Here is a 24,566-nt window from a genome sequence, read left to right on the forward strand (position 1 = left end):
TTGCTGCCCACGGTGCAGAGACTCTCCGACAAAATCCTCCCAAGATCCGACAACCACTCGCATCGTCCGTAGGTGCACTCCAAGACGAACGGCGCACTCAGACTCAACCTCAGATCACGGAACCAAGCCTCAGAATAAGGGAAAACTCGGAAAAGAAGAAGAAGGCAGTGCACGCACTAGAGAGGGAAGAAGGAGAAAGCAGAATGCTTTAGAGTGTGTTTAACCAGGAATAGAGGCAGTGTATTTATACACTCTGAAGCAGTGCACGCACACCAGAAACCAAAGTGTGCGTCAGTTTGAAGTGCGGCGCTTCCGCTTCCTCATGCGCGGGACAGAACCAAAGCGTGTGTCGTTTCCTCACGCGCGGGACTTAACCAAGCTTTGCCAGCGAACCAAAGACTGGCAAAAACAAACCAGGTCGCCTGCAAGCGTGAGGCCCACGAGCTGGGGATTTGCACCCCCCCTGCGCACGATGATCGCGTGCATCGCGCCCGATTTATGGATTTCCGGCTCGAAGTGTGGCGCTTCCGCTTCCTCACGCGTGGGACAAAACCAAAGCGTGCATCGTTTCCTCACGTGTGGGACTTGACCAAGTCTTGCCAGCGAACCAAAGACTGGCAAAAACAAACTAGGTCTCCTGCTATCCAACTAGCATCACTATATCCCTCCAGAACTGCAGGGAATCTTCCATATACCACAAGCCCAAGGATATAGTGCATTTTAGATATCTGAGTACTCTGTCTAATGCATCCCAATGCGTTTTGTCTGGACAGCTGGTAAACCTGCTCAATTTCATTATAGCAAAATAAATATCAGGTCTAGAATAATTTGCTAAATACATTAGACTACCTATTATTTGTGAGTATCTTAATTGAGACACTGTCACACCACTCTTATTCTTGTGTAGAGATTTTGAAGGATCATAGGGTGTGACGACAGATTTAACTTGGCTATAGCCATATTTCTCTAATACTCTCTCAACATAGAGTGACTGAGAAATTGCTATTCTATCAGTTGAACGAGTCAACTTCAGCTCTAAAATCATGTCAGCACAACTCATATCCTTCATATCAAACTTACCACTTAAGAGGACCTTAGTCTCATTAATAATAGAAAGGTTAGAACTAAAAAGTAGAATATCATCTACATATAAACATAAGATAATACAATTATCACCTTTCATTTTAGCATACACACATTTATCAGAGTCATTCATTTCAAAGTCAAACGATAACATAGCTCTATCAAATTTTTCGTGCCACTGCTTTGGGGCTTGCTTCAAACCATAAAGTGATTTGACTAACTTATAGACTTTATTCTCATTTCCAGAAACTACATGTCCCTCAGGTTGATCCATATATATCTCTTCTTTAAGAAATCCATTAAGGAATGTCGTTTTAACATCCATTTGATAGACCTCAAGATGATATATGGATGTCAATGCTATTAACACTCGGATTATAGTAATTCTGGTAACAGTTGAATAAGTGTCAAAATAGTCAACCCCTTCTTTCTGTTTGAATCCCTTAGCAACTAGACATGCTTTGAATTTATCTACTGACCCATCAGGTTTTAGTTTTCTCTTAAACACTCATTTACATCCTATAGTGGTACACCCAGGAGGTAGATCTACCAACTCCCAAGTGACATTAGAGATAATAGAGTTCATTTCACTTTTAATTGCCTCTTTCCAGTGCTTAGCTTCAGGAGAAGCCATAACATCTCTATTATATGTCACAGGGTCACCTTCTATATTATAGGTGATAAAATCCTGACCTAAATCAGTAGACACACGTTGCCTCTTGCTCCTTCTCAGTTCTGTACACTCACTAGATTCATCTAGTCTAGAGTGACTTGAGGAAGGTGTACCTACCACGGATAATGATACCTCTATGGCAGCTGGCTTATCTCTAATAGGAATACTAGATATAGACTGAGGTGTTCTCGTCTTCATAGGAAATATATCCTCAAAAAATATAGCATCGCGAAGTTCTACAATAGTATTTGCATCTATTCCAGGAATTTTAGATTTAATAATCAGAAACCTATATGCAATACTATTTTGAGCATAACCTAAGAAGATACCATCTACGGTCTTTGGACCAAGTTTTTTCCTTCTGTGTTCAGGTACTAATACCTTTGCAAGGCACCCCCACACTTTAAGGTATTTCAAACTTGTCCTCCGGCCTTTCCAAAGCTCATATAGACTTTTATCCCTTGACCTCATGGGGACTCTATTTAACACATGACATGCAGTGTATATAGCCTCCCCCCACATGAAGTTGGGTAACCCAGAACTGCCTAACATGGAATTAATAATGTCTTCAAGGGTTCGATTTTTTCGTTCTGCTATACCGTTGGATTGAGGACTATATGAAGCAGTTACCTCGTGAATTACCTGCATCTTGACAAAATTTTTGAAACAGGTTCAAGGTAAACTCTCCACCCCTATCAGACCTTAACCTCTTAATAGATTTATTTGTTTGATTCTCAGCTTCAGATTTAAAAATCATAAATTTGTCTAAAGCTTCATCCTTAGTTTTCAGCAAATAAACATAACAATAATGAGAGTAATCATCAATGAAGGTAATGAAATATCGTTTATGGTCTCTCGTTATTACACCGTTAAACTCACAACAGTCAGTATGAATCAATTCTAAAATATCAGAATTTCTATCAACTGATTTGAAAGGTTTACGGGGTTGTTTATATTGCACACAAACTTTAAATTTTTTTCTTATCATTTATAGCATGCTTAGGAATCATGTCTAGATTCATCATCATTTTTATGGTATTAAAATTGACATGTCCTAATCTGTCATGCCATATATCATAAGACTCAATGTTGTATGAACAACTAATATCAGTAGATTTATTTAAAGTAACATTTTCTACATTGAGTTTAAATAAACCTTCATTAAGGTAACTTTTTCCAACAAATGTTCCTAAATGTAATATTACAACTTTATTATATTTAAAGTTTAGCTCATAACTAGCGTGGACTAACTTTGACCTGCTAATCAAATTCTAACGGACCGCTGAAACATGATGCACCTCATGCAGTGACAGGACTTTTCCAGAGGTGAACCTCAGGTCAACTTGTCCTATCCCAAACACCTTGGCTACAGAATGGTTCCCCATTGTCACGGAAGTGCCTTCAATTACCTAATAAGTAAGGAAGGCAGAGTGATCAGCACAATAGTGCACATTAGCACCTGTATCAACTAACCATTCATTGGGTTGATAGATCAAGTTTAGTTCGGGTTTGAAGGTAACAAACCTATCGCTGGTGTCGTCACTAGCAGTCACAACATTTGCTTGTGCCTTGGTGTTGGACATATTGTTCTGGTTTTTCTTCTTGTCCTTTTGCTTAGGGCAGAATTTGGCATAATGTCCAACTTGTCCACATGCCCAGCACGACTTGGTTCCATTTTTCTTTTGAACCTTTGGTTTGGGTTTCATCTTGTTCTTCATTTTCTGATTTTTGAATTTTTTCTTGTCAGATGAGACTACTACGTTTACCTTTGGAATAAAATCCATAGGCATTCTTTTATCATCATCTTTATGTTGCTTCCGATGTTCTTCTTCGATATTTAAGGCAATCATCAAATCTTCTAGATGTTTAAGAGTCATGCCAAAATCTTCCCAACTCGGAGGTAATTTTTCGATGATAGACAAGACCTGAAATTTTTAGGGTAATGACATATCTCCTTCAGCAAGACCATGAATTTGAACTTGGAATTCATGTGTCTGCTCAACCACAGATTTTCCTTCAACCATTTTGAAGTTTAGGAATTTTGTCACAGTGTACTTTTCTAAACCAGAATCTTCGGAATTGTATTTTTTATCCAAAGATTTCCATAGCTCTTTAGCTGAAGTTGTTGAGCAGTACACATCAAATAGTGCGTCTGAGAGGGCAGACAAGATCCTCCCATGGCAGAGATAGTCCCTTTGCTTAAACCTCTGTAAGGCAGTACTATATGCAGGTTCCTCTTCATCAGGTGAAGGATGATCTGTTTCTATAACGGAGAATAGCCCTAGCGTAGTAAGCCAAAATTTCATCCGTTGTTGCCAACGTCTGAAGTTTTGCCCGAAAAATTTCTCGGGTCTGACGCTAGCCTCATCAGACCCCGTTACCCTATCATTCATCATGTCTATTGATACTTACAATAAATTCTCTAAAATTGTTGTTGATAGGAGAGTACTAAACAGTAGTAAATTGCACCAAAATAGCAAGCATGCAATAAACAGGTAAATAAAAGAGTAAGATTCAGAAATTGTTATCTTCCGGTTGAAGTGTCGGCATGCCTGTCGACTATCTTTAGAGAATTTATTGTCGCCCACGGTGCAGAGGCTCTCCGGTAAAATCCTCCTAAGATCCGACAACCACTCGCGTCGTCCGTAGGTGCACTCCAAGACGAACGACACACTCGGACTCAACCTCAGATCGCAGAACCAAGCCTCAGAATAAGGGAAAACTCGGAAAAGAAGAAGAAGGCAGTGCACACACTAGAGAGGGAAGAAGGAGAAAGCAAAATGCTTTAGAGTGTGTTTAACCAGGAACAGAGGCAGTGTGAGGTCGCCTACAAGCGAACCAAAGACTGGCAAAAACAAACTAGGTCGTACGTCGCGCCCAGTTTATGGATTTCCGGCTCGAACCCCCCGAAACCACCTGATTTGGGCTCGGGCCGCGCATGCGTGTAGGTCCTCTTAACTTTGTTAAGCAAGCATGGAAGGACTCCATATATAAGGCCTTCTAACCTTCTTAGCTTAACAATGTGGAACTAAATACTTACATATATACATTACCAAAACATAAAAGAAATAGTTTGAATTAAAACTCAACATAGAGCTAGTCTCATCCCAAACGACCTTCATGTTTTAGAATGTTTGTTCTTTGTTTTTTCTATTGAGGTTCCTATCTTGTCAGTTTATTTCTTCAACTTTAGGCATTGATCTTTCTCAAGCAAATCATTTTGGCAATTGTAGGATTGAACCATTCATTTTTTTTATTCACCTTCTTTTTGTGCCTCAAGTATTCCTCTGGATCTTCCCTATCAATGTCAATTTATTTTTAAATTTGCTTACCTTACCAAATATGTCTCACCATCGTTCTTATCCTTCATAGTGAACTCCTCAGAGATTCAAAAGAAGATGCTCATCCTTTTTTCTCCTTTTCCCTTTCAGACAAGGCAATATTTCAGTGTCCATACAATTGCTCAGAAAATAATTTATCCAAACTACTTACATCGAGATCTCAGCAAATGGGATAGTGTTTGACTACCAAGCTCCAAACTTACATCTTGGTTAGTGCATTTAGAGTGGTTTGGATGAGGTCTTTGCATGCATGTTAGCAATCTACTATCCCTTAAATGTCGGACCGATCGGAACAATCAATTTTTTTTGTCACGTAAATCTTTTTATTACTTGTGTAATGGATGTATTAAAGATTACACGTATAGAAAAACAGCAGAAGTTATCCACCTACGTTCCCTCCTTCGTCGTGCAACGTTTGGTGGGAATCATGGTTCACCGTTATATCCTGGGAAACAGACGACCCAAGAAAGCCTTGAAGCACAGCCGGATGTGGGGCGAATCTGTTTCAAGGAAACTGTGAATCGCAAGTCTCGGTTCACACGTTCGGCTGCTCTCATCGCTCACTCGGTTGAAGCGCCCGCTCGGCCTCATCGCCCGTCCGGTCGTTCTACTCGGCAAAATTTACTTGGCAGATAACTCAGTCGGCCTTCCCGTCCGGTCGGCTGCACGCTCTCTCTGTCGGTCACTCGATCTGTTTGCTCGATCGGCCTCTCTCTCGGCCTGTCTGCTTCGCGCGATCGTCCTCTCTCTCAGTCTGTCTGCTTCGTCGAACCGGGCTCTCTCTCGGTCTATCTACTTCGCTCGATCGACCTCTCTCTCAGTCTGTCTGCTTCGCCCGACCGGCCTCTCACCCGGTCGACTTCTCTGTCTGGTCGAACTTGCTCGACCTTACTACTCGACCAACCTCCAGTTCACTCGACCGCTGGCCCTTTTGCTCGGTCCATCTGCCTGACCGGCCTTAATTTCGCTCGGCACTCAATCGCCAAGCTCGCTCGACTAATCTGCCCATCTGACCTTCAACTCGCTCGGTCAGACGATCTCTCAACTCACTCGGCCACTCAGTCTCTTTGCTCACCCGACCGGTTGTAAGCTCGCTCGGGAGCTAGCCCGCACAACTACTTATCAGTTCAGATCATTTTAATAAATAAGTAAATTTAATTTAATATATTTAAATTCAATTAATATCCATAAATCTCTAACCGTAGATTGTTCGCCAACACTATTATTCTGCTCAAGATCATGGGAGCCAATATCCAATTTTTTTCCATGTTTTAAATCATGAGAACTTGATGTGCCTCTATAGCTAGCCGATGGACAAGCTAGCTGAAATGTTTTAGCATGTTTTGAAAGTTGTGCTCTAGCCTCTAACCAAGTCAGAGTTCAGCAGATATGAGCTCAGCATCTCACCACGCACAACCGTCTCGGGTCGACTTGATCTTAATTGTCTTCGATTGGATTTTGAAGGTTGAATTCACTTGCACATAGCCAACTCATAAGGTGGTATAAGACTTAATTATTATTATTGGTTCCATTTCTACATCGTATTATATGTGAAAGTAAATCTATTATCAAAATTTTCAATGATCTGCATGTATATCTTCGATATTAAAAAAATCAGAAGATTATGTAAACTCCTAACTAAATTCATAAAAGTATAGATAATTCAATTAAAAATCTTGATTTATTTTTTCACGAATTTAAAATTTTCCTTTTAAAATTTATAAATAAATATCAATTTTTATTGAATATTTATGAAGACTACTGACATTTGTTAGTTTAAAATCTCTTACCAATTTTATAATTTTTAAAATTTTATCTTTAATTATCATGTTTCTTTTACTTTGAAAACAAATTTGAAATTAACATAGAATTAAAATTTTATGATATTTAAAATATGAAATAGTACATTCAAAATAGGTTGATTTTTTTACAAATTTAATTTCATCATTTAAATTTTTTGAAAAAGTTAATTTTTAAATTTTCAAACTTCAACTAAACATTCTTCAAATTAAAAAAAAAAAGTTTGAAAATAAGCCTAAAAGTATATATTTATTTTTGGTTTTTAAATTTAGATTTAATAAAACATCCTTATACAATATTATATTATTTAAAAAATATATATAATATTATGGTAAAATAATAAATTTAGTTAAGTATATTGATTAAAAAAAATGAAGGAATGGGGAATTGATATATTTTAAGTCTATTATGATAACTTTTTCTCAATCTAACTATCTGAGACATATATATATATATATATATATATATATATAAAATACATCAGTCACATACGGCTGAAATATACACACATCTACGCAATTAATAATGTAATCCACATGACTGAAACATAGTATAACCATGCAGTTAATAATACAACTCACTCGGTTAAAACATAGCACAGCAGAAATCACAAAATAACGAACATGAAACGAACAAAATAACTAACTGCGAGTCGGCTCGTCTTGACACAACATTACCAAACCAATACAAGATACCACAAGACAAAACTCCAAGTCGACATCGAATTATTACAATACAAAGATCACAAAACCAAAACACAAATAGCAAAGGAAACCAAAACCAGAAGATCGTCCTCAGATGTGACGTTGGACTGGCGGATAGGTTGTCCAAGCCACTCCGTAAGTCCTGTACCTGCTACCTAGCGAAATAAACCAATTTACAGGGTGGTGAGTACTAAGACTCAGCGATTAATAGACAGATAGTGCATGAATATAGTAAAGAACTAGAGATATAAAGATATACAGTCTCGTAGGGAAAATAGCAAATACAACAGTGATATCATAATAAATGTCCATACCTGAAACCATATCCTAGGCTAGTAATAGAAGGTTAGGTGTAGTAAAGACCTGCTACAATACTGCTCATAACTACATGGGTAACATGTGAGGTATATACTTATTAACAATAAGTAACCCAGTGTCTAAACACATACCACAGGTATATAACTCAACATAAGTAAGCATACCTCACATATGGATATACTAATGCCACAACATAAGTAAGCAACAGCAGCATAAATAAGCAATAGTAGCATAAGTAAGTAACAATAGTATAAATAATAACAACATATGCACGGATGGTCACTCCCGCCCACCCCTCGTACCATGACCCCTGTATGGTCGAGAGGCCGGGACAATGACAGACTGTACACCACTGCAGCTACCACTACTCTCTAGTGGTCGAGGGGGCAGTTGCATAGTAGCTAACCAGCTATGCCTGCGATGGGGGTCTCTGCTGCTCGCAACTCCAACTATCACTATCCATGAGTGAGCGAGTGGGAGCACGTCAGGACAATCGACACGCTCCAGCTACCACTACTCATGAGTGGCCGAGCGTGCGACCCTGACCAACGACCCTCTCAACCACAAGGGAGACATGGTCGTCGACATGCATGCAATGACATAATGCGTAAAATACAACAGTCATCTATTGGTCCCTTTGGAGGCCGACAAGAGGGGAGGGCTGAATTGCCCTACAAATAATAAACCACAAACCTTTCTTGGATATTCAACTAATTTAAAAGAACTTGTAATAATAAATGAAAGAGACTAATTAGAAACAAATTCAAACACAGAGGGTTTACTTGGTTTGCAATCAGAGGATTGTTAATCCAAGACAAAGATGATGCACTATCTGATTCTCCTCTGGGCGGAGTATCCTCTTACAGCGTTGACAGTACAAAAGAATAGAAAGCACAGAGAAAATGAATTACAAGTTGAGTTGAAAAATCTGTGCAAACCAGTGCTATATTTATAGCATTGGTCGGGGCGCCCGGAAGGGGTTCCGGGCGCCCTGGGGGATAAAACTTTATCCCCCAACATTCAGATCGCGTTAGAATCGATCTGGTCAAAAACTTCATCCCGGGCGCCCGGAAGGGTTCCGGGCGCTCTGGCCTGCTCCGAGCGCCCGGAATGGTTCCGGGCGCCCTGAGCCTTAATGTCAACAGAAGTTGACTTTTTCGTCTCCGGTTCAGCTCGTCTCGGTCCGGGTCTTGTTCGCTCTAGCTCCGCTAGCTTGGGTGATCTCGACCATCCGGAATAGTGCTCACCCGAACCCAAGTTCCGACCTTCTCCTCGAGCAGCCTTCCTTCCCGGTTTCTCATCCCTCAAACGTTGCACACGTTCTTCTCGTCCACCGGTGTACTCTTCCGCGGTCACCTCGTCCCTCGGACGCACCGAGCCCGTCGGCTCTCTCCCGTGCCATCCTTCTCGCTAGCCGCGTTTTCCGCTCGACTTCCTGTGTTCCTAAGCTCCTGCACACTTAGACACAAGAGTTAGACAAAATAGGACCTAACTTAACTTGTTTGATCACATCAAAACACCTTGGGGTTCCAACAATCTCCCCCTTTTTGATGTGAGCAACCCAAGTTAAGGTAGGGTAAACAAATTGTAATAAAAATAATTAATTTACAAATAAGTCTAAAGATTTAAAATGTACCTCCCCCTAGACTTAACATACTTCTCCCCCTTTGATCATATAAAAAATGGAGTTCCCTTTAACAAGTCTAAGGTAAAAAAAAATTTCTTCCGAAACACTCCTTTTAAATATGTAAATAAGTCCATAATTCTTTTTAGTAATTTGAGAACATTTTCAAAAGTTTTTTTTTGCAAAAATGTCTAAGTAAAGACACTTTTCAGAATAGTTCTTTCGAAAAATTTCATAAAAAAAATTTAAGTAAAATATTTTTCAGAAAAAAATCATAAGTGTTAAAAAAAATTTCTTAAAATTTAAGTGTGAAACTTATTTCAACATTTCCTTTAAAAAAAAATTTCCATAAGTAAAAAATTCTAAGGCAAATTTTTTTTTAAAAAAAAAATTTTAAGTCAAAAAAAATTTCTAACGTAATTTCCAAAAAAATTTCTAAGTAATTTTTTTTTGTTTTTAAACTGAATATTTTTGAAAATATTTTCTAAAACAAATTGAATAACCCTTTAAAGCATATTTGCAACAGAAACATTTTCTAAGTTAAACAAAATTTTTAAAACAAATGTTTAACAACTTTTAAGTATTATTTAATTCTAACTTTAATACTTTTTCCAAAAAGTTGATTAAACATTTGATTTCAGTATTTTGGCTTCCAGGTCATGGCGAGGCACTAGGCCTTCTTGGTTATTGGAGCAACAATCACTTCTTTAGACAAAGCCTTATAAAGAAACTATCTGTTTAACTTTCTTGCTGAAAAATGCTAAGTTTAATTTAAAATTTTAAGTTAAACATGTTTTCGGAACCCAATAGAGATTCCTACCTATAGGGTTAATTAAATATTTTCTAGGTACATAGGCCTTTGACATTTTTCTAATTTGATTTTGGTGAAGCCTATAATATCAGTTTAGTCCTCTATAATTTTTAAAATCAGAACCATTTGAACCGTTGGACTTTTTCAGCCTTACTATTTCTTCTTTTAGTTTTTCATTTTCAATTTTCAATTTTTCAAAATCCTCTATAAGACATGATTTTGCCAAAATTCTTTTTGTTTCTAAAATTTCATTTTCTAATTTGGTATTTTTATTTTCTAATTTATACATGGATTTTACCATTGCCTTAATACCAAAATAAAGTTGATCAAGGGGTAAGAGACATACCTCACTTACCATATCAGACTTGAAGCCTGAATCTCCCCCTGCTTCGCTACCTTCATCTGAGGTCGCTCCCCCTTCATCGATGTTGGGTTCTGATGTACTTTGCCCTTCGTAGCTTGCCATCAGTGCTGTCCCGGCATATTCTTGAATCTCAGACTCAGATGAAGAAATGTCGTCCCAAGTAGCTTTTAGGTTCTTGTGCTTCTTGGGAATCTTGCCTTTGTCCTTCTTTAGTTCAGGGCAATCTTCTTTTAGGTGTCCTTCCTTTTGACACTGGTAGCAACGCATCCTTCTTCTATTTCTTGGATTCTTTTTATTCTACATTTCTTTAAATTTATTAGATCTAAAAAACTTTTTAAAGTTTCTTACCATGTATGCTTCCTGATCATCTTCTGAATCTGACTCGGGTTCATCCCTTTTGGTTGCGTTTAGTGCGATCATCTGGCTTGATTCCTTTGTTCCTGCACACCTGGTTTCATGCAATTCAAGAGTGGAGAACAGTTCTTCTAAAGTACTTACTGTTGATACAGTCTGACCTGGCTGTTGTTTTGATGTTGACACTAATTTAAGTTTGTATCAGATGTTAATTGAACTCGGATTGATTACTGATCAAGGTTGATCATGTGGAAGAGAAAAGTCCAAGTTGGAAACTTGGCACGCGAAGTCGGAGAGGGCTCGGTAGCTCGGTCTCCGGACTAGGTCGGAGAGGGCTCGGTAGCTCGTTCTCCGGATCAGGTCAGAGAGGGCTCGGTAGCTCGTTCTCTGGACCGGACGAAGTCGGAGAGGGCTCGGTAGCTCGTTCTCTGGACTAGGTCAGAGAGGGCTCGGTAGCTCGTTCTCTGGACCAGACGAAGTCGGAGAGGGCTCGGCAGCTCGTTCTCCGGACTAGGTCAGAGAGGGCTCGGGAGCTCGTTCTCTGGACTGGATTAGGTCAGAGAGGGCTCGGTAGCTCGTTCTCGGACCAATCCTAGTATCACATAGGCGTTGGATCGGTCAACAGACCGATCTAGTGATACTTTGGATGACTGATCGGTCCGCAGACCGATCTAGTGAGACTAAATTTTCTGATCGGTCTGGTGACCGATCAGGAAACACTCAGTAGCACACTGAGTGCAATCTGATCGGTCGCAGAAGGAAAAGGGCGTTGGATCGGTCTATAGACCGATCCACATTCAATCTGATCGGTCGTCACGACCGATCAGACCAGCCTCAGACCGATCAGGATGTTGTCTGATCGGTCCAAGGGTCTGTGATCGGTCTGCTGACCGATCCACAATTAAGTTCATTGTGCATGCGCTTTCTCTGATATTTTCTGATTCGCACTTCTTTTTGCCCATCTCTGTTTAACCTTCTGCTGTGAGTCTTTTGGAGATACAGGTTGCAGATACCATACCAGTGCTTAGTTTCAAATTAAGCCTCATCAAAGGAATGAGACAAAGGATCTTTCCACTGCTTTCTCTGCGTCAAATGCATTTTAAGCAGCAACGGCTACAGGTTGCGATTGGCTGTGTTTCTGGCAGTGATCAGGCGGCGATTGGCTTAACTCCTGGTGATTGGTTCGAGCTCAGAGGCACCAGTGAAGACCGTGGTTCTATTGGTGTGAGCTTAGAGAATCAGAAGAGGAAGAGAATCGATTGGCGACGCCGTAGCTTGCAGCAGGGATTCGGTGCAGGTTGGCAGTGATCCGGTGCAGGCTGATCGAATGCAGAGACATAAGAAGCAGTGTATGCTGGAAAGGAAAAGAGAACAAGAAGCAAGTGAAAAGCTGTGTGTGTTTCGGTTGAGAGCTTGCTGTGTTCTTGGACTCTGTCTTCATCATCTTCGTGGCTGTGAGCTTACTTCGATTTTCTTTGAGCCACTGTGATCTGTAAGTCTTGTGTGCTTCATTTTAAATCTGTTCGAAGACTTTGTGGAGAGGTTTCTCCATCGAGAAGGAGAGCTTCATTAGCCGGAGTCATCCGGGGTGTGATCTACCGAAGATCAAGGGCTCGTCCACCTTACGGACACGCCGAGGAGTAGGGGCAAGTTATCCCTGAACCTCGTATATCTTGTGTTAGTGGTGCTTGGTTCTTTTCTCGTATAATTTCTTTTTGTTTGCTTATTTTCCGCTGCGCTAACAAACTCGCTTAGAATTTTTGTGAAAAGATTAAGATTTTGGTGGAGGCTATTCACCCCCCCCCCCCCCCCTCTAGCCATCCAAAGGATCCCAACACTTACCTCCAGGTCTTTCGAAATGTAGTAAGCGTCGACGATTGATGTCCATTCTGAAGTTCTGGGAAACGCGTTGAGTGCATAGAGTATTGTGTCCCGATTTGTTACCGTTTCTCCGAGGTTCTCGAGACCAGTAATCAGTTCTTTTACCTTCGCATGTAAATTGGCTACCTTCTCACCTTTTTCCAGACGGATGTTCATCAGCTTGTTCCAGAGGATGTCTCTTCTAGCGAGCTTCGCTTCGGACGTGCCTTCGTGGAGTTCCAGGAACTTCTCCCAAAGTTCTTTAGCAGATGAATAACTTCCGATGTGGTTGACCTCTTGAGGCAGCAACATGCTCAGCAGGTGATATTCCGCATGCATGTTCGCTACAGACTCATTCTGCTCCTTCTTTGTCCAATGGCTCTCTTCTTTTTCTTCTCCAACTTGATTCATCGGAGCTACAAAACCATACTGCATAATAAACCGAATTTCAAAATTAGTTTTTAGGAATACCTCCATACGACGCTTCCAGTCTGTGAAGTCCCCCTCGAATTTTGGTGGAACGATGCTTGGTCCGGCCATCTCGTTGCTTCGATCGGCGGTTAGTCCTCCTGAAGCGCCTTGCTCTGATACCACTTGTTGATCCCTTTGGAGGCCGACAAGAGGGGAGGGCTGAATTTCCCTACAAAAAATAAACCACAAACCTTTCTCGGATATTCAACTAATTTAAAAGAACTTGTAATAATAAATGAAAGAGACTAATTAGAAACAAATTCAGACACAGAGGGTTTACTTTGTTTGCAATCAGAGGATTGCTAATCCAAGGCAAAGATGGCGCACTATCTGATTCTCTCTGGGTGGAGTAGCCTCTTACAGCGTTGAGAGTACAAAAGAATAGAAAGCACAGAGAAAACGAATTACAAGTTGAGTTGAAAAATCTATGCAAACCAGTGCTATATTTATAGCATTGGTCGGGGCACCCCGAAGGGGTTCCGGGCGCCCTGGGGGGATAAAACTTTATCCCCCAACGTTCAGATCGCGTTAAAATTGATCTGGTCAAAAACTTCATCCCGGGCGCCCTGGGTTGCTCCGGGCGCCCGGAATGGTTCCGGGCGCCCCAAGCCTTAAAGTCAACAGAAGTTGACTTTTTCATCTCCAGTTCAGCTCGTCTCGGTCCGGGTCTTGTTCGCTTCGGCTCTGCTAGCTTGGGTGATCTCGACCATTCGGAATAGGGCTCACCCGAACCCAAGTTCCGGCCTTCTCCTCGAGCAGCTTTCCTTCCCGATTTCTTGTCCCTCGAACGTCGCGCACGTTCTTCTCGTCCACCGGTGTACTCTTCCACGGTCACCTCGTCCCTCGGATGTACCGAGCCCGTCGGCTCTCTCCCCATGTCGTTCTTCTCGCTAGCCGCGTCTTCCGCTCGACTTCCTGTGTTCCTAAGCTCCTGCACACTTAGACACAAGGGTTAGACAAAACAGGACCTAACTTAACTTGTTTGATCACATCAAAACACCTTGGGGTTCCAACATATATATGTAAACAGAAAACAGGTATGCTACATGAAGCCAGCATGCTCAGTAAGGTGTGTAAATAACCACATTCAAGCAAATAAGCATGGTATCTAGTATCTATATATCCAATATCTAATATCTAGTATCTGGTATATGGTATCTAGTATCCAATATCTAATATTTAGTATCTGATAATTGGTATCTGCTAAATATCATGGATAACAATGAGAGACTGTATAGATACAGAAACGAGTAGCTCAAAAATTGAGTGGATAAGCTTCAAGCACAAGAAAAATACGAGTGAATTAAAGATAAACACAGAAACTATCCGAAAATATAGCTCATGTACTAAGATCAATATACTAAAGAGATAAAGCAAGAAGTATCCATCTTTATCAATAGTCCGTACTAAACAATCCTCACGTCGAGTCTTCTCGAACCAACGTCCTGCAAATCACATGATATACAGTTTAGCTAATCACATATACAACAACTAGCTAAACCTAAAGCTCAATTCTAATTTGATTCGGTAACTGTTTAATTTCACCTAAAAATCCAAATTCAACTAAATTATAAGTTCATCTTTAATCCACCAATCAATTCAAGATCTAAACTAACAATCCAACTAATATAATAAATCATGTATCAATTAATCCTCAATTAACACAAACATCTTTTAGATTAATCAATACCAAGCTTAAAATATGTATATCAACTAATCAAGTCCATAACTCATATTCGACAATCAACATTCCCATAAAGCAACTCATATCTCTACTAACTCAACTTCATCATCAATTCACTTATCAAATCCAATGTAGAAAAGAAATCAAATCTCAACATGACTTACCCCAAGTCTTGCAACTAGGTGTCACTGAAAGTGACTCACAACCAACAGCAGCGATCCACTACTGTTTGCTAACTCCTTCCCTTGTAAACCTAACAATCCAAACAATGAATCCATTAATTAACCTTGTAATCCAAATTGAGCTTGACTTCAACAACCTATAAACTAACACTTACCCAATCTCAAATGAGATGCTGGTAGAATCAAACAACAACAATGGTCGTGAGCTACTATGATGGCTGGAGCAGAGGAATGATGTTGGTAGATTTAGGTTAGGCGATGGCGGTGAAGAGCCAGCAACGGGATCGGAAGAAGAAAGGGTGGCGACGATGATGAATAGCAGAGACTGTTTGTGGCGATCCGTGATGACCGGTGGAAAAAGGATGAAGGGGCGATACACCATGGACACTGCACTCTCGCAATGATTGGTGGCATCAGCGTTGCCGACCTAGACCCTTGAGAAGGATGGGTGACGGTGGCTGGGGAAACCCCTAGTTTCCTGCTCATGACCGAAGAAGGGCCGACGGCTGCTCCCACAACGACCGGTAGAATCGATGATCGATGGCTTGACGGGGACGACACGATCGGGGCATCGCGAGAGGGAAGGGCAGCGACATGAATCAAGAGAAATGAGATAGGCTCGGGGTTCTCCTTGGTCGGTGGTTATGTATGAGGGGAGAAGAAGCATCGCGGCGTCGGAAGGCGGCGAGGATCAATGTCGGGTTAGGAAGGAGAGGAAAGGGAAATCAGCAGTGGAAGCTTAGGGAACGAGTAAGGATGAAAAGGAATATTTATAACTTAGGTAGTTTTAATTAAACCTAAGGTTGATATCTCAATCAACTCCCACAAAAGGGTTATTCCAAACAGACTTTCTCTATACCGAATAGCTTTATCCCCTTAAATAGCTCATACGAACTCCATTTAAATCCTAGAAAATTTCTAAAAATTCCAATAAGATTATTTATCAAATAATCGTATTATTTAATTATTATTTAGGTATCGTATTTTATATCTCGAGATCAGGATATAGTCAAGGTCTCAGCTTAGGTTTCCCAAATGGACCTAAGCTGAACCAACATTTATAGTTCCCTCAACGGGGAACACGCCCTCACTGGATCTCTCATCCAGTTGCTTACCTCCACTAATCAACTATAGTCACTTGACTTGCCTTTAACTCACCATGTCTTCCCACTAGTTGTCAGGTCCGCAGACCCAATAGGACTTCGGCTGGTTGTTAGGTCCCGCGGATCCAACCAGACTTCCTGCCAGATATCGGGCCTCACAGACCTATATAGACTTCCCACTAGCTATGAGTCCACGGATCTAGCTGGATTTCAGTTTAGTGTCAGGTCCTTCATACCAAACAACTCCTGCACACTTGGTAGAAAGATTAGTAAAACATCACATCTAATTTTAACATATTTATCATACATCAAAATTAGGGATGTAAACGAGCCGAACCGAGCCGAACAGTATTAGGCTCGAGCTCGGCTCGTTTAAGTTATATTCGGGCTCGAGCTCGAATCAAGCTTTTATCACAAGGCTCGAGCTCGGCTCGTTTTAGAATTATCAAGATCGCGAATAGTTCGAGCTCGGCTCGTTATTAGCTCGATTATCAAAGTTAACGAGCCTAACTCGTTAAGTGAGCTCGGGCTCGTTTTCAGGCTCATTTAGAGCTCGTTTTAGAGCTCATTTTTTGGCTCATTTTAAAGCTCATTTTAAGGCTCGTTTTAGAGTTCGTTTTTTTGGCTCGTTTTAAAACTCATTTTTTGGCTCGATTTAAGGCTCATTTTAAGGCTCATTTTTTTTGCTCGTGAGCTTATAAACGAATATATTCGCGAGCTCATGAGCCGAATATCCTTAAGCTCGAGCTCGGCTCGATAAAACTGTCGAGCTCGAAATCGAGCTCGAGGTCGGCTCGATAAGATAAACGAACGAACTCGAACGAGCTTTTTACCGAATCGAATTCCGAATAGCTCGCGAACCGTTTGGTTCATTTACATCCCTAATCAAAACTAGATTATTAGTGCAATTTGCACTAACATATAATAATACATTCATAAGACTCTCTCTCTATATATAAAAATATAATTCATAGTTAAATTCGGTATTGGAGATAATGTTCTTACCCGTGCAACAAGAGGCGAGGCATGCATGCAAGTTCCAAAAATGATACAGAGGATACCCACATCTAAGGATCTCTTAGTGGTTGTGTGGATCAACAAGAGTACTAAAGTTACTATAACTATCATGAACACCATCTCAAGTACTAGTAGTTTGATGACCTTCAACTAAATTATATTTACATGTATAGATTGGTTAGGGAGAAGTTTTAGATGATACAACAAATATGATAGAGGAAAAAATTTAGGGAATGTTATACTTACACGGCCTTGGCGAGAAGCATAGATTAAGAAAATGATTAGGTAGAATACTAATTCAAAGGCTATGTCAATACCATTTAAATGTCGTAGTAATAATTACCAATGGAAACTTAATACACTAAATTTCATCTCTATTCAACGATGAATATTATTTTCTCTTCGCTAATAATTCCAAATTAACTATGTTTCTTTTTATTATTAACGATCCTTTTTGCAACGGCTCTATAGTTCCGTCTATATTTAGAAACGAATTTATAATGTCGTCTCTAAGTTAAAGATGAAAATATATTTGTCTCTAATTCTGTAGTTAATTTTTTTTTTAGTGATTATCATTTCTTAGTTTAAAATCTCTTTAAAATTTAATAATTTTTGGAATTTGATCTTTAATTATTTTTTCAATTAGAAAAAAGTTTGTAATTAATCAAGAATTAAAATTTTATGATAGTTAAAATATGAAACAGTACGTTCAAAATAGGTTTCATACTTTTTTTACAAATTTAATTTCATCATTTAAATTTTTTGAAAAAAGTTAAATTTTAAAATTCTAAAGTTCTAATAAAAATTCTGCAAATTTAAAAAGAGAAAGAGCTCGAAAATAAGGCTAAAAGTATATATTTATTTTTAATTTTTAAATTTAAAATTAATAAAGTATTCTTATACAATATTATATTATTAATATATAATATATTTAGTTAAATGTACCGATTAAAATAAGATTAATCATTAATCAATGAGAAATTAATATATTCTAAGGATAACTTTTTCTCTTTCTAGTGGAATAACTTTTTTTTTAAAAAAAAAAAATTAAAGATGTTGTTTGAGACTAGTTATATACATTATGAAATTTGGTTATTTGAAAAATTATTTTATATTTTCTAATTATTTTAAAATTTTTGAATGACAAGATCATATAATTTTAAAAACTCTTGGAATAAATTATTCAATTATAATTTGATGATCAATAAATAATTTTTTTTTTTGTTAGATCATACTTCATGACGCAATACATCACATAGAGAAAAAAAAAGAGATTGATTTGTTTAATCATTAATGCTAATTAATATAGGAAAGAATATAAAAACATATATTAATCAAAATTCAAAACTCAAATCTTTAGACGGGGAGCTCCACTTCAGCTCTAGCATCCTTATTCGATGTGGACTTGAAATAACAAGTATAGAGAACTAGTTGGGCAAGGCCAAAGAGAGTTCCCAAACCATTTGGAACCTAATGAAAGAAAGTGATAGAAAAATATATATTAATTGATTGATCAAGATTATATATATGGACTTAATTATACAAATACTTACGAGGAGATTGATGTCGAAGGGGAGGAAACCATAGCTAGTCCAACAAATTCCATTGAGGAAGCTAGCAAGAGAAAGTGTGAAAGGCATGAACTCCACGCTTTTTGTTTGAATCACAAGTTTCTACAAAAGTATAATAATAAATTTATGAGACTCTCTTTCTCTATATATATAAAATATAAGTCATAGTTAAATTAGGCATAAGATAGAATGCTCTTACCATCACAACAAGAGGGGAGGCATACATGCAAGTTCCAAAGATGATACAGAGGATACCCACAACTAAGGATCTCTTAGTGGTTGTGTGGATCAACAAAAGCACTGAAGTTACTACAACTATCATGAACACCGTCTCAAGTGCTAATAGTTTCATGACCTTCAACTAAATTGAATTTATATGAGTAGATTGGTTAGGGAGAAGTTTTAGATGGTACAAATATGATAGAGGAAAAAATAATGGACATGTTATACTTACGCGGCCTTGGCGAGCAGCATAGATTAAAAAAACAGTGAGGTAGAATACTTCAAAGGCTATACCGATGCCATTGATGGTGATCACGAGAAGGCTATTGGGGTGGACAATGGGCAACCCATAGAAAAACCAAAGCAAGCAATTGAGTAATGTAGCGAGGTAAGGGATTGGCGAAAACTTCTTCACATCCTTGCTCTTGATGATTTGTATATACGTCGGCCTATAAATCGTGGAAGAGTTGCATTTAAATTAACATATAATCACTACAAGAATTATGACTTTTAGCGACGCACAATGCGGTCAACGTTGCAGAATGTAACCCTTTGGTAACGCTTGGAGCATTTTGCGTCGCTAAAAGATAACATATTAAGAGGAAATTTTTCCATATGTATTTGGTGTCATTCAGCGACGCGTTAAATCATACGCGTTGCCAAAAGAAGGTCTTCTGTGACGTGTACATCATTCCACGTCGCTAAAAGGACACAACATAGAAAATGCGTCGCCAAATGTGATACTTTGACAACACACTCCTCATTCAACGTCGCTAATATTAGCGGGAAGTTTTCCCGCCTTAAATTGTGGTCATTTGGCGACGTGGAGACATTAAGCGCCGCTAAATCCAAGAATAAAAAATTTCTAAATCTGTGAAAACTCCCACTTAATTATAATTTTAAAGTTTTCCACATTATATATTTATTTTTTAAAAATTATGTTTTAATAAAACTTTAATTTATTATGGGGGTTTATTTAAAGTTATTAAAAAAATCGCATTCTTATAGTTTATGTTAGATCTTTTATTATATTTTAATGCGAAATTTTATAAAATAAATTTTATTTATATTAATGTTACTAATTTCTATTAGGATTGTGCGCTTAATCCCTAATCGCCGCCCTCAGTATCTTCTCAAGACCGCGACGCCTCATCTTCTTCTCCTGCGGACCAGCCGACGACACCTCATCTTCTTCTCTTGCGGACCAGGCGACGCTAGAGAACCTCCATCGTCGTCATCGTCTGATTCATCTTGAGGTAATTTCTCTCCCACCCAAACTATTTCTCTTCCGCCTCATCAAAATTGCCAAATGGTTGATATTTTTTTCCTTGCGATTTCATAGCTCCCTCTACATATATCTTTGGGTTTTTGTTTAGTCTCAAATTCTCAACCAATGTGTTTTATGAGAACAGAACTAACTATAGCTTATTTGATGGAAAAACGGATGGGTGGAGAAGTTCCAAATAAGCATCAATATAAAGAAACCACATTTCTTACCGGGACAAGATGAATCTGTCCATTTAGATATGCATGAACAGTGAAAAGAATGATGGCAAATTGTTGTGAGAATGCCACTAGTATCTTGATCTAGTTTTTTTTGTAAATTGACGAAAATAAGATGTAAAGATTCATATCTCAAATAAATGTAAGTCGCAAAAATAATTTGGGCTGAACAATAAGTGAACTGAAAACAAGCGAGCTAAACTAATAATAAACTAGAGAACCATACATTCAATGTTAAGCAAAGATCTCTAGATAATTTATATAATCATTCATGAACTCAGGATTACATTAAAAATGCGTTAAAACTTAAAAGGTGGTGGGATATTTATGTCCACATTTACTTATTTGTCAACATTCAAAATCTAAAAGAGATAAAATTTGATATTTTCACACAATGAGCTCTGACAGTAAATATCCTAGCTAGATTCTTTCTGAGAGGTTTCAACCTAAAAATAAACTATATTTCTTCTTTGAGTTAGTATTATCGAGCTAGACAGTATTGTAATAATTAGATTAGTAATAGAAGCCAAGAGGATATTTTTCTCACAGTATTTCACACAAAAGCCAAGAGGATTGGAATTTTCTTTGTGATTATTTTGGAAAAAAAGAACAAATGGTTAGTAATAATTAGATTAGTTGATAAATATTTCATACTAATTGCTCTAATATTATTCTTTTTTTGTAGGAAAAATCTGAGAAAAATACTAATAATCGATTTAGTAGGCCACTTGAGGGTGCTCATGGATCTAAAACTTTAGTCCAACACTATCATGATGATGTAAGTCTATTTGAAAGCAATATTTCTGTATACTTAATTGTGTAACATTACTTTAAGGCTAATCTTGCATGACATTCATTTTTTTAACCCAACAAGTTATTGTTCATTTGTGTACGAGCCAATCTAAACTAATATTTTTCTCCCTTGTGCAAGAGACTATTTGTGTAACCCATTGAGTTGCTTTCAAATATTCTCACTGTCTATTTGTGTAACCCATCGTTTTACAATTGGTGTAGAATGCACCAAAGATTCTTGCACTGCCTATTTGTGTAAAATGATAATAACTTCTTTTTTTTTTTTGTCTTTTTAGGCCAATCTTGAGACGGGAGAACTTCCTAGTGCAGTCGACACCTTCGAGAAATTGTATCGCAAAGGAGGACAGTGGAAGACTGATTGGGCTGCACAAAAATATGTAAGTATTTTTTGGATCGGATTTTACAGTGCACAACAATGTAGTGCACTGTAAAATTCCATTGATATAATGAAAATGATTACCATTATGATTGGTATGACATGGTATGTGGGAGGTATTGGCATAAAACATTACCAAGATTAGCATTGGACCAATTTTCTAAACATTATTTCAGTTTGAATGTTGGATTTAGAGAAGGAAAATTGAATTGTGCAGGTGAACTTTTACCCGCTAATGCGAACTTATCAAGACTTGTTATTTTTTTCCTGGATTCAATATATTTTCAGGTTACCTTGCATCAGAATGAGTTAATCTTTTTTTCCTTATATATTAATATTTTCTTTTCTTTTAGGCTGAAATGGTGGAACTTCGATTGACTCAGCAGGAAGGGGAAGTGTCTGACTCTAGTATCAATGATGTGCATCAGCCCAAAGATATCAGTATCATGACGCAAGTTTTAGGTACACGGTCTCGCTACGTTAAGGGTTTAGGTCCATTACCTAAACTATCTATAGTAGGTGGTCCTAGAGCAACAAACATCAACTCAAAGCATCATGACGAGAGTCGAAAGATTATGGATATGCAACAAATGATTGATGTGCAACAACATACTATAGGCGAGCAACAGAAGACAATTAGTGAGCAACAACAAAAATTTGATGCATTATTGCAACAGCTTCAACAAGCCATTCCTGGTTTCACTTTTCAGCTTCCACCAGCATGTTCTTCGACTTGATCTCCTCCAGTATTTCCCTTGAATCCCAAAATGACTATGTAGTTTTTTTTCAACTTTATCTAGTTGTTGTCTACTATGTTATGTTTTTGGCAACATTTGACTACTTATATATCGTTGTTAAAAACATTTGATTAGTTATAATATCATTGTTTTGCAGATCTATTGATTGTGGTTCTTTTTAATTATTTTATTTGATATTAATATTAAATATAATAATTAAATAAATTCAAATATTAGAATATTAAAATATATGTATAACTTTCTGCGATGCTTTTCATGCGTCGCCAAATGTCCAGTACTTTTGGCGACATATAAGGTACGTCGCAGAAAATAATCATAGCTCGCATTTTAAACTGCATTTCGCGATGCATGGCACACGTCGCCAAATGGTAAGACATTTGGCGACGCGGCTATGAGTCGTCACCATATGCTTACACCTTTGGCGACGTTTTACATAACACGTCGCCAAATGTGATATTTGACATTTACCAACGAACCAACTGCGACGCAGCCCGGCGACGCGTTCTTGCGTCGTCAAATGGTTGGTGACGCGTTTGCCTAACATTTGGCGACGCAAAAATGCGTCGCCGAATATCATAATTCTTGTAGTGAATCTTTGTAAGTAATTATCAATAACAAGAAAAATAAAGAGTTTAAAATCTTACATGGGCGACAAAAATAAACCACACGAGATTACATTGCCTGCAATGAAGATGAGTTTTTGTTTATCATAGATTCTGGAAGATATATGAAATTATTGATTTTTTTAAAGTATAATAAATGCATATACCTATTATTCCAATGATGTTGCGGATGATGCTTTGGTTGATAATCATCTTTATTGTAATATTGTTAACTCAAATTCTGCATTGTAAATCAATGAAAGTATAATCAAATCAAATATACCTTTCCATTTCATCCAAATGAATTAATTAAAAAGAAAAACATATTAAAAAACTAAACTAAATCAGATAATTTGTACGTGCCAAAAAGGAGGAGGATGAATCTGTAATATCCAAGAGTATGTTGCTAACTCCTCTACTCTTCCACGGTGGAGCTGTCCCTCTTTCTCTAGATCTTACGATGGGCATGCAAAGGTTGTATTTTATATCCTAATTATATGACTTAGTTTGTTATATTTTTTCATAATATCTATGGATAATGTTATAATCATTTGTTATTGTTGGACTTAGTGAATTTCACTCTTTTTTTATTAAGATAGGATATTCCATTTTTAATATAAAAAGAAAAGTTCAAATTATTTTAGTTAATTAGCATAATAGATTAAAAAACATGGTCTAATGAATGAATAAGTTTTAGTTAATCTAATGGATTAAATATTATTTAATAATTTGATAGATTATTCTTGAATTATTAATTTATGTTTTCGTGTAATTTAAGCGAATATTTTAGAAAAAAAAAAGAGAATTTTAAAGGTTTAAATTATTTAGGTATTTAGTGAAAAAAAAGTTTCATTAAATAATAAAATAGTTTAAATAATATGGATAATTAAATGAGTTAATTGTCTTGATAATAATAACGTTTTTATTATTTAATATTAATTATCGATTGAGTCAATTATTAATGATATTAAATTCATAAGAAAATAAATAAATATCTCTTAATTTTATTAATAATAATAATGTTTTTTATTATTTATTATTAATTATTGATTAATTCAACTAGTGATAGTAAGTTTATAAGATAAGAGAGCTGAATCTCTATTTTTTATAATTAATCATAATAATTATTGATTAAGTCAACGTAACTAATGATCACAAGTTTATAATATAAAAATAAATCTCGTAATTTCCTTGATAATAATAATATTTTTATTATTAATTATTTATTAAGTCGAGTAATTAATGATAGGGAGTTGGTAAGATAAAAAATAATTTCACATATATTCGCAATAGTATGATATTGTGCCTAAATTCTGGATTTATTTTTAAGCT

At 37.5% G+C, this 24,566-nt stretch overlaps 1 protein-coding gene across 1 annotated transcript; it reads right to left on the minus strand.

The window, feature by feature from the left end:
- Positions 1–18,745: 18,745 nt before the first annotated feature.
- Positions 18,746–23,469, minus strand: LOC122043596 (bidirectional sugar transporter SWEET5-like). Its single transcript, XM_042604209.1, has 6 exons — positions 23,402–23,469; positions 23,277–23,313; positions 19,415–19,631; positions 19,160–19,321; positions 18,943–19,062; positions 18,746–18,859 (listed from the first exon to the last, which is right to left on the minus strand). The coding sequence occupies exons 1-6, from the start codon at positions 23,445–23,447 to the stop codon at positions 18,746–18,748; spliced, it is 696 nt and encodes a 231-aa protein (XP_042460143.1). The 5' UTR covers positions 23,448–23,469.
- Between the last annotated feature and the right edge of the window lie 1,097 nt (positions 23,470–24,566).

The sequence above is a fragment of the Zingiber officinale genome, chromosome 2A, assembly GCF_018446385.1.
Source record: "Zingiber officinale cultivar Zhangliang chromosome 2A, Zo_v1.1, whole genome shotgun sequence".
NCBI lineage: Eukaryota > Viridiplantae > Streptophyta > Magnoliopsida > Zingiberales > Zingiberaceae > Zingiber > Zingiber officinale.

Coding starts and splice junctions, on each gene's coding strand:
- LOC122043596 (XM_042604209.1), bottom strand. CDS start 23,447: ATGATTATCAACCAAAGCATCATCCGCAACATCATTGGAATAATAG. Junction 23,314..23,401: donor CAACATCATTGGAATAATAG/GTATATGCATTT, acceptor TCTTCATTGCAG/GCAATGTAATCTCGTGTGGT. Junction 19,063..19,159: donor CCTCCCCTCTTGTTGTGATG/GTAAGAGCATTC, acceptor ATACTTTTGTAG/AAACTTGTGATTCAAACAAA.